This window comes from Argiope bruennichi, chromosome 8 (genome assembly GCF_947563725.1).
Source record: "Argiope bruennichi chromosome 8, qqArgBrue1.1, whole genome shotgun sequence".
Lineage (NCBI taxonomy): Eukaryota > Metazoa > Arthropoda > Arachnida > Araneae > Araneidae > Argiope > Argiope bruennichi.
The window spans coordinates 11,253,672-11,268,627 of NC_079158.1; the positions used below are offsets into that span (position 1 = coordinate 11,253,672).

A 14,956-nucleotide genomic window follows, 5' to 3' on the forward strand; every position below is an offset into this window, starting at 1 on the left:
TCAGATGTTTTCTTTCGAGTTTGGCTCTTTAAACTTATACTGAAATATACTCAATGCGCAAAAAAACCTGCTTCGAATTTTCATATCTTGGTTATCAATAAGGTAAAAAAAATGTCTAAGTGAAATATCAGTAGCAGCAATGGAAATGATGTGAATTACATTTGAGCGAGGCTAAAATTTATTGTAAAATACGCTTAAAATGTATTTTTAAATTGATTAATAATCGAAACAAAATTATACGATAAAAATTGCTATCGTTGAAACAATGTTTTTTTTTTTATTGAAATTTTAGATGATATAAGAAGCATTTTGGTGATTCTAATATCTTTGAAAGTTATAATAAAAAAAACACCAAAATTTCACTAAATTTTTAATTATTTAAACTGATAAATAATTTTTTTTTTTAAATCGCTGCGAAGTGCCCATTTTTATTCACCAAAGTATGCATGTGATATTTGTAAATCAAACTGTCTGAGCAATAGATCATCAACTTAGTCACATACATTCATCTTCATTATTAGGACGGATTTTTTTCTAATTAGGCAAAGTTTAAAATTTTATAACTTTCATATGCTATGAATAATTGTGAATTTTTAGGAATTTCAAACAGTGTAATTTACAGAGTATGGAGTCGGTTTTTGGAAACTACAAGTGTTCACCGAAGATCAGGACAAGGTCGTACGCCTGTGACAACACAAAATAAAACTCTATGTGCAATATTAATGACCAGAAGAAACCGCATTATGAATGCCACTTTATTGCAACAGCACCTTCAGAATGCTATTAGTACGAGAGTTTCGATTCAAATCTTGGAAACCGACTCCGGTATATGAGTTTGTATGCTCGCAAACCTATGATTTGTTTCGTTAACAGTGGCTTACTGTGCTGCTTGCAGAAGGTGGGTACAGGAACATCTCAGTTTGAGGACGAGATGAGTGGAGCAATTGACTCTTCATGGACGAGTCCCGTTTTAGTGTACAACCTGACAATAGACGAATTATCTTATGAAGAGAACCCAGAACTCAGATAATCTTGCATTTATGCACGAAAGTGTCTGTTTGGTGGAGGAGGAGTGATAGTCTGAGCCGGTTTTTGTATCAATGGATGCACCGACATACACATTATCAGAAATGAAGCACTAATGTCTCCGCGATATCAGGATGAGATCTTTAGACCTGTGGTCCTTTACGATGCCGCAATCAGGGATGAATTCATTTTTGTGGATGATAAAGCCAGGTCATATTGTGCTCAGCTAGTGGATTTCCTTTGCGATGAAGGTATTCTTCGAATGGATTCATCAGCATATTTCCCAGATATGAACCCAATAGAACACATTTGAGATATTCTGGGGAGAAGGGTTGCTAGTAGCTCATCACCTCCAGAAACAATACAGCAGCTGGAAAGCCGTCTTCTACTAGAGTGGGCGAGAATATCCCAGTTCCTTATTGATAGCCTCATTGAACCGATGCCTCGTGGGTGTGCGACATTGCTTTTGGCCATAACCCTTATAAAAACTCATTTCTATCCAAGAAACGAATTTTTTTTGCTTTTTTTTTATATATTAAGCACGAATTTCGCATTTTTATTTTAACGCTAAATATCATCAATAAAATTTAATTATTCTTTGTTCGTTTTCCTTTCCCTTTTCTGATACCTTACAACATCTATCTATACTTATAATAAAGCTCAATGTGTGTGTGTGTGTGTGTGTGTGTTGGCGCTCTACAGGCCAGGTCATTTCACATACAGCTATCAAATTTGGTACATGTATAACTTAGAGTTCGGGAATGTGCACCTGGGGTCCCTTTTTTTGAAATTTTAATTATTAATTAAAAACTAACTTTCCCGCCAAAAAATCTTCCATTTTCTCCACCGCCAACTTTTTCGCCAAAAATATCTTCCATTTTCCCCACCGCCAAATGAGTAAGGCTTTAGTTTTTTTTTCTCCCAACAGTAATAAGGCTAGGGTTAACATTTTTCGGCGAATTATTTCAAACGATTCTGTTTATTTTCTTAATGTTTTATGCATTTAAAATGAAACATTGTTAATTAATCCATGTTTCAGATTCATTCTGAAGTACTTTTGAATTAAAATAACACAAAATAAAGGAAATTAAAAATGTATAATCTGCATAGCGTTACCCCAGCTGGTGTAGAAAAATTCACGCATTTGCGTTAACATAACTGGCGAAGAAAATTCACGCATGCGCACTGTGTTCTGATTGCTGACATGACAACCAACGGATGATTTAAATTATTTTTTAGGTTAGTTGCATGCTTTTGTAAGTAAATTGTATTTATGTTAATTATATATTTTTTTGTATATGCTTATAGTTTTAAGTACATCGTTTCTTAAGTAGTTTTTTTAAACCTGTTTTCGACCGATTATTTTAAACGATTCATTTTATTTTCTTAGTGTTTGATGCATTTAAAATGAAACATTGTTAATGAATCGATCTGTTCATGATGAGTCAGAAATTTTTGTGGACAAATTCTTGAGATATTATATAAATTAAGAAAGATATTCTTTAGTGCCCATAAGGTTTAAACGCTCAGTGACTCTATTATCAGTAATCATATTATTAAAAAAAATGCTTTGTTTCAGTAAAAAATATTATTATATTAATTGCAGATTAATCATTTACACTTTAATTTAAAGCATAATTTCTACGAGGGGTAACAGAAAATTAGAGAGATACATATCAAGCTATGACTGAAGGCCTTTATAATATTATGAGGGATTTATATGACTATCAAAATTTGAAGTTTTAAAATATTTTGCTGAAGAATCTATTAAAGTTGGAATTGCGTAAAATATTTAATGGCACGACCGGAGTTTAACCCCTTGCTTGGCGAAATTTTAAAAAATCGCCAACAACGGCCTTGCGAAATGTTCAAAAGCAAAGGAGCAGATGTTCAATTATAGTGCATAATAAAGATTGCCAGCTTTGGCGCGTTATCGCAACTTGGCGAAGAAGGGGGTTAAACTCCGGTTCAACCTATTTAATTATTAAAATTTAAGCGAACATTAAGATTGGCGAACCGGCTGGTCGCCAAAGGCGGCTAGTACATAATAGATTAATCAAGAAAACATTTCCTTATCCGCAGTTCATGTCCAAAAATATGATATTTTCTAATTGTTTTGTTGTACTATATATATATATATATATATGTGTGTGTGTGTGTGTGTGTGTGGGTGTGCGTGTGTATAGTACTCTCCCGTGTATCCGATTCGCAAATATTCGGCTTTTGTACTATCCAGCCTAGTTTTTTTAATCGTAATTAAATGAGGAAGGTAAGGCGCTGCATTGGCAACGTTGTCAAGGCATTGGAAGCAGAATGCGAGAAGCAATGTCTGCTTCTCGCATCTCTTATGTGTCGAGCTCAAAATACGAGTTGTGATAGGAAAAGAGTAGCATTCTGCTTATTGTTCTTTGTGTTTTCAGAGTGAAATGAACCTCATTTCTTGCCGCTGTTTCTGACCATAAATGCATAGTAAGTACAGTATTCGGAAATTCACATTCTACGTGATTTAAGATAAATGGAGGGCTTAGTATTAAATATGAAGTGAGAAAATGCGTATTATAACAGCGAGTTTTGGTATACAAACTTCGTCCTCTGGTATTGGTGGGCAAAGAAACGAGTTCATAGAACAGCGGCCTATCCGGACTGTTTTCCGCCACATTAGGCAAGATACTCGAGGAGCTCGGGATTCTGTGAACGACAACAAAGTGGCGTTCATGGTTATGGTTATAGGTACATGCACTCAAAATTTTCGAATGGTTCTGCTTCCGTTTCCCCGTCGCAAAATGTTCAGCGCTTACGAAATCTTAAACAGCATTGTAACGGTACTTGTATCTCAGAAAACGGAAGCGTTATAAATACACAAATAAAAGCTTTGCGAATGGGAAAAAAACACGATCGGGGCGCTTGGAGAGAATTTTCCTGTTACAGAGGCAATACACTAATCACAGAATGCCGTTCGTCAGATATTCAGCATAGAAAATTAATAAAAATCCACGTTTGGGAACCCGGGCGTACATACCAAATGACTCTGCCAGCGAAATTTCTTGGTGGGTTGGTAAACTATAATGAAATAGGGATGAATGCTGCAGACGCCTTGCGTGTTTTAAGTCGAAACCATCTCCAAATATATTGCGATGTATCTCGCAAGTTCTGCATAATTTAGTAAAGAGATTCGAAGAAACTAACTGGCTATACCTGTGATATACCACGATTTGGAAGACTAACTGCTTCTGAGGACGCTATTAGAGCTGTGTCACATAATGATTTTAGGACATACGTAAATTGCAAGAGATGCAGTTCGACAGTTGGATATACCGAAAACAAAAGTTCTAAAGCCATTGAACTGTGCTCTCCGCATGTTTCCATACTGATTCGAGCACGACTCTGATATCTCAAACATTTAGTGTACATGGGCAATCCACAAACTTTGCTGGATTTGAAAGACTTTATCAAAGACGAGATTGCAAATAGCCTCCCGTTATGTTACATTCGGCTTTATTGTTCACAGTCTCCCTCAGATAATGATCAGTTACTTATGATGGCACCCATATGGAAGTGTGTTATCGAAATAAGAGTTTTCTTTTCTCAATGATTGGTGACTTGCTTCTGTCATATACAAAATACCTCCGTGCGACCTCGATTACGATTTTTTTCGTTCGCAGAGCTGTTTTTTTGTGTATTCATAAAGCGTCTTTTTTAATGATACACGCACCGTTCTACCAACGCTCTTTAGCTTTTTTTGTGAACATTTTGCAAAGCAAAGACTTTGGTATTACCATTCGAAAATTCCAAGTTTCTGTACCTATAACCGTAACTATAAACGCCACTTTGTTGTTATTCATAAAATCCCGAGCTCATACCTTTCATATCAGTTGAATAAGTCAACCATTACAGGTCCATAAATGGGCAAATGTTGTTTTTTTAATACCACTCTGTATATATATGCAGTTTTTATTGGAAGAAATCTAGTAGGGTCAGTATATTCCTACAGAACAAACAAACAAAACCCTGATTAATTCTTTCTTTAAATTTGTCGTCACCGAAAAAACAATAAACACATTTTGGATTAAATTTAGAGCTCTGTATAAAAATAGTTTTAAAAATTAACATGAATGATATGCAGAAACGTTAATAAGTTAGTTTAGGTATTTTCGGAATTTCATTTAGATTATTTATTCAGAAATCGTAAAATATAACAATGTGCACAATAACTTCAAGTGGAAGAATCCCTCTGATACTATGCTCTGTGGAAAAGTGCCAAATCAAAGGCAAGGCTTTGAGAATCCGGAAGATGAACATCTAATTCCTTTGGATTGCCAAAGGAGTGAAACGCTTGGTTTAAAGAATATTCCATTCATTTAAAAGAATTAGAATTAGACGTTTATGTTTCTTTCATGATTTGTTCGAATTTCAATCATTGTTTTGAAATGAAAGAAATTTGGATGATAAAAATAAACTTTGTTGCTGTAAAATAACACATTTTGATCTTTTTGCAAAATTCACAAGGGAGGGCAACTATAACTATTAATTATGTTTAATTAATAGTTAGGAGGAATTATGTGCGAATAAATAACTTCGTCTCTGTATAGATAGTAATTGAAATATTAATTTATAATCTTTAAAACGCAAAGCTTTTTCACAGTTGATTGATTTATAGCTATTATGTTCTATAATATTTCTGTTTTTTAATAATATTAAAAAAATATACCACATTTTTCAAAAAGTTTTCCTTTTGGGCATTTTAAAGTTATTCGGATAATAAATTATCTTATTTCCCTTTATCTGAAATTTTTGAAATAAACTTAGACGTCATTTTCAAATAGAATATCTTTTGGGTTTTTTTAGTAACACGTGCATCAAAAAATTCATCAAGTTTTTTTTTCAGTAATAGCACATTATAAGAGAAGTAAATAATTTTTTGAAATATATCGATTGCATACTACTTAACCAAAAAGCCAACTAATTCCCACTATTTTCAGTTTTTGTATATTAATAATTTTTTATAATTTATTTTGGCATTTCTGCAATTTCTTTTTGGATTAGTATTCTGTATATTCTGCATTGTGTTCCTTTTCTAACTTTACGGTAATATTTTATTTTTCATAAAGGTTTTGTTACTTATATTTAATGTTATGCACATTTGTATTTCAATTCACCTTCTTTATGCCTTGTCTCTTCTTTTCCATTCCAAATTCAATTGATCGGGATTCTGATTAGTTTGAGAGTTAGTAATATGCTGTTATGCATATTAAGATGATCCTTCCCAAATAAAATTCATAAGTTTTAAATTACCAACAATAATATTCTATACATCGATAATATCAAATTCAAAAATTTTAACTATTTTAAAATTTTATTATGAAATAAAAAGAAGAGTAAAATGTCTTAGGAAACTTTATGTTAAAAAAGGCACGAAGGAATCAAAACAATTTACGAAAGTCATTTTTATACATAAAATTTAAAACGACAAACAGAATAACAAAATTTTAAAACAATTGAAGACTTATGAAGCTTTTATTTTTCGTAAAAAAAATAAAGTACAGTGTTAATAAATAAATTAACTTCTACATTATATCCTGTAATCGTATAAAAACAAAAAAATTCGGAGATTAAATATACATGTTTAGACTTTCAGTGTAAAGTATTTATGATTTCTTGATTTAATAATTAGCTCGAAATAAAATAAAGCTTGAGAATATTCAAATTTTAATGTGTCTCGTTTTATTCCAATTTCAAAAAGTCTTCAAAGGATTTTTTAAGAGAATGATTACATGTTTCAGAATGGAAATTCGTCATATAAGGCATTAGGTAGATAATATTTGCTATCAGACAGCCATTTGTTTCTTATTTCTCTCCAAAAAAATTTCAAATGACAATAAATATCCTTAATTTAATTAAAACTTAATTGAAACACATATTTGTAATGATTATCAGGAATTAATTGTCAACTTGTATTTAGTCAAGATTCCCCCTTTTTTTCTTTTCCCTTCTGATTTGCGAGAATAATTGTGTACGAATAAAAAGGTGTGTTGATCCACTGCACATTTTCTATGATCATTGTATTCTAATGAAGTGATAATTATCCTGAGATTAAATTTTGAGTTTCTGTTTTCTTTATATTTGAATTTCATTTGGAAGTCCATTCGAGTTGGGATAGTAATTATTGTAAAAAGGCAGCTGTAACAATCTTCGTGATAAAAAATCTTGCTTTAAAATACTACTTTCTCATTTGTGGTATTTTTCATGCCCTTCTAACTTTATTTGAATTAGCAAAAATTTAAAACAGTTAAAAAACTCTTACGACTGTGAAAATAATAGTTCTATTGTGGGGCTTTTATTGGGATAGATTCAAGCACATTTTTTATGCATTGCAATTAGATTTCTAGTTTCGTATTTTATACTCTATACTTGCCATATAGAAGTACATAGGGAGTGCAGACATTTGAATTATTATTTTTAGTTCACTTAAATAACGATTTTTATTTAATAATTCATCATAATCGTTTCCTTTTTTTAATTAAATGTCTTAGAAATAATTGATTAAAAAAAGCATTGCTGACTTAGAAATGAATATAAGGACAGCTTAGGCAATGTTCATCATTTTAGATGGTTTTTTGTAATAGACAGACAAATATATGTTTTGTTTTATGTTTCTTATTACAGATTTTTTTCACACCTTTATAATAAAAGTATTAATTAAAATGCTCAGATGATACCGGACTGATGTTACTGTAGGATACATTTTTAACTCATGACATTAAATGCCATTTAAATTAAATTATAATTTGTAGATTGGCATAAACAGTTCTGTCAAAGATTAACATTTAATCTAAAAAAAACAATTAATCCTAAACTGATTTCAGGATTAACTTTAAATTTTGCATATTTGGGGATTAATGATATGAAAATATCAATTTGATAGGACAATTGTTTCGCATTCCTAACCGATGCATTGCGGAAACGAAACAAATGCTGATGCCTCTCGCGATGGTCGAGCTAAGGATAGCAACCAGACAGGCGATACTAAAGACTGCTTAAATTTAGATCACACTTACGTCAGACAAAAGTATGCCAATCCAAGCGAACTTCTACATTGTGGCTCTAAGATAAAAGTTAAAACGAATACTTACCTCAACAGTCAGTTTCTGAGTTACAGCCAGCCGCAAGTCTTCTTTTTTCATATGAATGAGAAAAAACAGAAGGCCTGCGAAAATGAGAAAAACATTTAGGAAGGATAGCTTTGATAGTGTCTTTTTTTTTTGACAGAGCATCGCCTAAATAATTTATTAGATTAAATAAAGAGTACTTGATTGTATTTATAAAAAAATGTAATATTGAAAAAAGTTTAAATTTCCATTTTAATACATCAATCTGCTAATTTTCATGTTTTAACGGATTATTTGGTACTACTTTTAATGCTAATTTTAATCTTTGAGTTAGCGATATTTTTTTCAGTTGCTAACTTGCTTCAGTTCTTTACAACTAATCGATGCATCCACAAAACTTCTTTTAAAGTTATAAAGTTCATAAAATTTTTATTTTTAATGAATAAAAATTTGTAAAACTGATTATATATATATATACAAATTTCTTACCTTTGTCGTGTCTTTTAGAAAATTTGCAGCATCCAAAAGTTATGCTATGAAATTCTACAGATTCACTTATGCAAAAACATAAGTGATATATAAATTCAAAAAATATGGAAAGACCTTCACTAATTAAATTTTATTGAAATCATTTGGAATATGAAAGAATGACATCCCCCACTCACATTTTTGAAGGAAAAAAAATGCGTTTTTTAATTACTTTCAATCAAGTGAAATATTCTCTGATAGCACACTTCTGTAAAAACTTTTAGATTATGTTGAAATGAAAGTTAAAATCATTTTTCAAAAACAGGGATTCAGGTGAAGAAATATTAATATTCTTTTTTTTCCAGTATTTAAAAGATAAGAACCTTGCTCCCTTTTGACTTTTCGCGTTTTACTGTTCTTTGTTTTGCCTAATCTATATCTATACTTATAATAAAGCTCAATGTGTGTGTGTGTGTGTGTGTGTGTGTGTTGGCGCTCTACAGGCCAGGTCATTTGACATACAGCTATCAAATTTGGTACGTGTATACCTTAGAGGTCGGGAATGTGCACCTGGGGTCCCTTTTTTTGAAATTTTAATTAGAATTTTAATTATTAATTAAAAACTAACTTTCCAGCCAAAAAAATCTTCCATTTTCCCCACCGCCAACCTTTCCGCCAAAAAAAAAATCTTCCATTTCCCCCACCGCCAAATGAGTAAGGCTTCCGTTTCTTTTTTCTCCCAACAGTAATGAGGCTAGGGTTAATATTTTTCGGCGGATTGTTTTAAACGATTCTGTTTATTTTCTGAATGTTTTATGCATTTAAAATGAAACATTGTTAATGAATCAATCTTTCATATTCATTCTGAAGTACTTTTGAATTAAAATAACACAGAATAAAGGAAATTAAAAATGTATAATCTGCCTAGCGTTACCCCAACTGGCGTAGAAAAATTCACGCATTTGCTTTACCTAACTGGCGAAGAAAATTCACGCATGCGCATTGTTCTGATTGTTGTCATGACAACCACTTTCAACGGATGATTTAAATTATTTTTAGGTTAGTTGCATGCTTTTGTAAGTAAATTGTATTTATGTTAGTTATATATTTTTTGTATATGCTTATAGTTTTAAGTACATCGTTTTTTAAGTAGTTTTTTTAAACCTGTTTTAGACCGATTATTTTAAACGATTCATTTTATTTTCTTAGTGTTTAATGCATTTAAAATGAAACATTGTTCATTAATCGATCTGTTCATGATGAATCTGAGAAAATTTTATTGACAAATTCTTGAGATATTACATAAATTAAGAAAGATATTCTTTAGTGCCCATAAAGTTTAAACGCTCAGTGACTCTATTATCAGTAATCATATTATTAAAAAAATGCTTTGTTTCAGTAAAAAATATTATTATATTAATTGCAGATTAATCATTTACACTTTAATTTAAAGCATAAATTCTACTAGGGGTAACAGAAAATTAGAGATATACATATCACGTTATGACTGAAGGCCTTTATAATATTATGAGTGAATTATATGACTATCAAAATTTGAAGTTTTAAAATATTTTGCTGAAGAATCTATTAAAGTTGGAATTGCATAAAATATTTAATTATTAAAAGTTTAACGAACATTAAGATTGGCGAACCGGCTGGTCGCCAAAGGCGGCTAGTCAACAATAAATTCCGACATCACACTTATAATAATACAATAGGGAATGTGAATAGAATAAAAACATCTATAAACAGATTAACTCTCCACGGGAAAACGAAATTATTCTAAAGATAATATTTCATAATATCAGTATAAAGTCGCAAATAAAGGAAAATTTCTACTAAAGCAATATCTATATTATCCGTAAATGAAAAGATAAAAATTTATATCTTTTGTATGAGTTATCTTCTTAGGAAATTTATAAATACAAACAGGTAACTATTTTTTTAATCAAAGATAATAAAAAAGGGGTACAAATAAAAATCTACGGAAAGAATGCCAAAAAAAAAAAAAAAAAAAAAATTGCAGAATGAAAAATGGATTTTCAAATAAATAAATGTAATTTTTCTGCCCGATTTAAAAATTCTTCTGCTAAGTACAATATAATTTTTTTTATAAATTTATTCAGTAATTTGAAATGTAAGTAAACTTTCTATGTTTATTTATATCAAAACTAATTGAACATGAAAGACTTTGGTCGTAATGCGATGAATACCAGCTAAATGAAACTATAAAATAAAGGTATGAAGAAGGAGTCAAACAAAAATTTATTTTATACATTTAAATAATTTTTTGTCTGTTTGATAAAATACAGATAAAACATCGAAACAAGAAAATGTGAATGCAAATATGTTTTTTTTTTTTTTAATAGAGAACTATAAAATTAGAATTCTGGCTGCAAAAACGATGCGATTGAAATTTAAATACAATAAAAATCATTTTCATGATTCAGTAGGCTCACCCTCTAAACTAATTAATGATCAACTTAAGTTGAGGAAATAAAATCGGTGCCATCGACTAAAATAATATTCTAAGTGATATCAGTAATTTTGAATTAAAATAATTTAACAGAACGATTTCCAATTGAAATAAGTGCAGCGAAAAATATATTTTTAAAAAAGATTTTTAAAAACCAGTAAAATGTTAAAGAAAGAAAGCCTAGTTAAATTTAAAATTATTCTATCTGGATCTATATACTTCAAAAGATAAAAATAATTTCTATGAAATTAAAATTCTAATAATTCCTTTAATCTATGCATGAAATAATTTCTATGGAACCTGAAGTAAATAAATAAATAATTTTTTAGGTTGATCAGTTTAAGCCTTGAAGAAATATTATGTAAATAAGACTAATTTGAGTTCCTTCTTTTTTCCCAGTCCTCTTTGTCATTTTTTTAGTGAAAGTACATACATAAGAATTAAAAAAAAGAAAAATAATTTTTCAAATGACAATCGGATACCTTCTTAAGGATTTAGTTTAACGTTAGAGAACGTTTATTATTTCTCGAGGCACAGCATGTGTTTTAGGGCTAAATGTAGCGGTATTTTGTGTCACTATCCTCGGTAGTATTCAGTGAAGACCTTGGTGGTCATTAATCAATACAATGTCGAATGCCAGTATTTTAGATTTAATTATTAAAGTCCTTTAGCAAAACTAAATGTTTTTCAAAAATTATTCGGTAAATTTTGTTAGAGGTAGGAGTTTTTTTTTAAAACACTAATTGTCTGTTCTCATTGATGATGTACGGATTTCTTGTTCTACAATTATCAGAAAAAGATACTATAAAAATACGTGAAAAAATCTTCCGAAACTATGATTACGATTTAACATTGCAACTATTTGTGTGCTAATTTCGTGGTTGTAAGTACGATAGATTACAACCATTGTCTGGAGACTTCAATATGTATAATTACTAAAATAATTCAGTTCTGTTTGCAGCATTTCTATCAATATTGGGGTTTTATGTTATGAACAAATATCTGGTAAGTGATTAATATATGTATTTAAAACTAATTCTAAACGACACAGCTTTATGAATAACATTAGGAGTCACAAGTAGTGGGACATATACAAGTAAAGTACAATATCAAGAGTAATTGAAGAATTAAAGCGTTTAAATAACCCGTTGCTCGTAGCGATACAAACTTCGTACGTCGTTATTTATTCAAATGAGTTATTGAACTATTAATAACTAATATATACTCTACAACATACGAATATATACTCTATTAAATATTTATTATATACTTCATCTGTTATATCTTTTTGTTTCAACTAATTCACTGACTAAGAGCTACTTCACCATGGCTGCTACTGTGTTGCAAAAGCGATTTATTTCTATACGCATGACCTACTCATTATATTTGTCCAAATACTTTGAATTTGAACTAATCCGATAAAAATAATAAGTAATTTCAGTTGAATAAATGTATTTAAAAATAATTCACTTGGTGTTTCAAAAATGAAAAAAAAATATCACAATTAAAATAAGCAACTTACATTCAGTAGCCGATTCTACAAGATATTCTACACCGCCGCAGCATATATCTGTAAAATAATACATTAATTTCCATGTACTTTATGTACTTTAATAATTTGTTAAAGAATAAAGAAAAGAATTGGTAAGATAAATCATTTTAAAGATAAACAGAATCTTTATGCAATATATATTATGTCGTAAAATTTATTAATTATTTACATTATTTTACCATTATATATAGTATAATAATTATATTTACTTAATATGTATTATCATAATACATATATGTAAAATTAGTTAAGATATATAGAATGTTTAAAGCTTTCTCAAAAATGCATAATAATTAAAATTTTAAATGAAAATAAAAGCAACATTCAAAATTAAAAATAACACCTATTTCTTTCCAATATTTTTTTTATCAAAATGTACAAATAAAAAGAATAATAATCTTCATAAAATTCAAAATTTTGATTTAACTCTAAATTTAGATTTCCCTGAGACCAAAATAGAATTATGTCTGTTAGTCTGTTACTGCCAGTTTTAGAATTATGTCTGTTTGTCCTGAAAAAGCAATAAGCTAAATGAATGAAATGCGGTATAAAAATTTCACTACGTCTTGAGAAAACTGGTTTATCCCTTCATGAGCTTGTGAATATAATATTTGAAAAATGTAGTGGAGTAAATAAATAAAATTGGCATATGATTTTATAATCAGAAATTATATACCAGTAAACTTGTGAGAAACTATCGCATATTTAACCTTCTCTCTCAAAACACATTTGATCTTCTTTTTAGTAATTGAAATTAAATACTTGTCGAAGTATATGTGTTAAAACTAATGTGATTGCTCAGTTGTTTTAAAAATTAATTGGTCAGAATAATTAATCAATTTAACACATTGATCGATGGTTATTAATTGGTCAATGGTTCGTTGGGATTAATGATTACTAAAGTTTTTTTTTAATTAAATACGTTATAAAGTTTATTCTTAAAGACTTAGTCAACAAATTTTTTTAAAACTTACTTTTAAATTTTGAAAAAAACGTAAAACGTACTCTCTCAATAATCTTGTACTTTCACTATATACTATAATAATAATAATTCACTACATAAAGTTTAATTTTCCATGCAATCTGCGTCACTGTCTGTCATATCGGTTTAAAATTTGAACTTTTATTTCAAAAACAAAACAGCAGCAAAAACTAAACATTTTAATCTAAAGCATAAGAAGTGGAAACGTTTAATATTGAAGGTTTTTTTTTTTTGTACTGCAGAATATGTTTCTTAATTTATATTATACCTCAGAGTATTATTCGATGGAATTTTCTTTGATTCTACAAAGATTCAATGTACTGCAGAAATAAATTAATACTCAGGCTTTAAGAATGCATTAAGTCTTTTTACATACAATTATATTATATTATACTAGCCGCCTTTGGCGATCAGCCGGTTCGCCAATCTTAATGTTCGTTAAAATTTTAATAATTAAATATTTTATGCAATTCCAACTTTAATAGATTCTTCAGCAAAATATTTCAAAACTTCAAATTTGGATAGTCATATAATTCACTCTTAATATTATAAAGGCCTTCAGTCATAACGTGATATGTATCTCTCTAATTTTCTGTTACCCCTCGTAGAATTTATGCTTTAAATTAAAGTGTAAATGATTCATCTGCAATTAATATAATAATATTTTTTACTGAAACAAAGCATTTTTTTTTTAATAATATGATTACTGATAATAGAGTCACTGAGCGTTTAAACTTTATGGGCACTAAAGAATATCTTTCTTAATTTATGTAATATCTCAAGAATTTGTCAACAAAATTTTCTCAGATTCATCATGAACAGATCGATTAATGAACAATGTTTCATTTTAAATGCATTAAACACTAAGAAAATAAAATGAATCGTTTAAAATAATCGGTCTAAAACAGGTTTAAAAAAACTACTTAAAAACGATGTACTTAAAACTATAAGCATATACAAAAAAATATATAACTAACATAAATACAATTTAATTACAAAAGCATGCAACTAACCTAAAAAAAATTTAAATCATTGAAAACAGGTTTAAAAAAACTACTTAAAAAACGATGTACTTAAAACTATAAGCATATACAAAAAATATATAACTAACATAAATACAATTTACTTACAAAAGCATGTAACTCACCTAAAAATAATTTAAATCGTCTGTTGAAAGTGGTTGTCATGACAACAATCAGAACAATGCGCATGCGTGAATTTTCTTCGGAAACTTCTTTTCCCTTTCCAGCTGTGTTGCCATAGAAACCGGCGCACAGCTGTTTACACGTTTATGTTTATCTATTCAGATTTTATAATATCTAATCAGAGTAACGGTGAATATCAGT

The 14,956-nt window shown here is 29.4% G+C and overlaps 1 protein-coding gene across 1 annotated transcript in view; it reads left to right on the plus strand.

Moving 5' to 3' along the window:
• Positions 1-3,575: 3,575 nt before the first annotated feature.
• Positions 3,576-14,956, plus strand: part of LOC129981468 (uncharacterized) — a 33,849-nt gene continuing 22,468 nt past the window's right edge. Inside the window, exon 1 of the mRNA XM_056092315.1 lies at positions 3,576-3,756. Coding sequence (XP_055948290.1) covers positions 3,576-3,756 — 181 coding nt within the window. The remainder of the gene's footprint in view (positions 3,757-14,956) is intronic.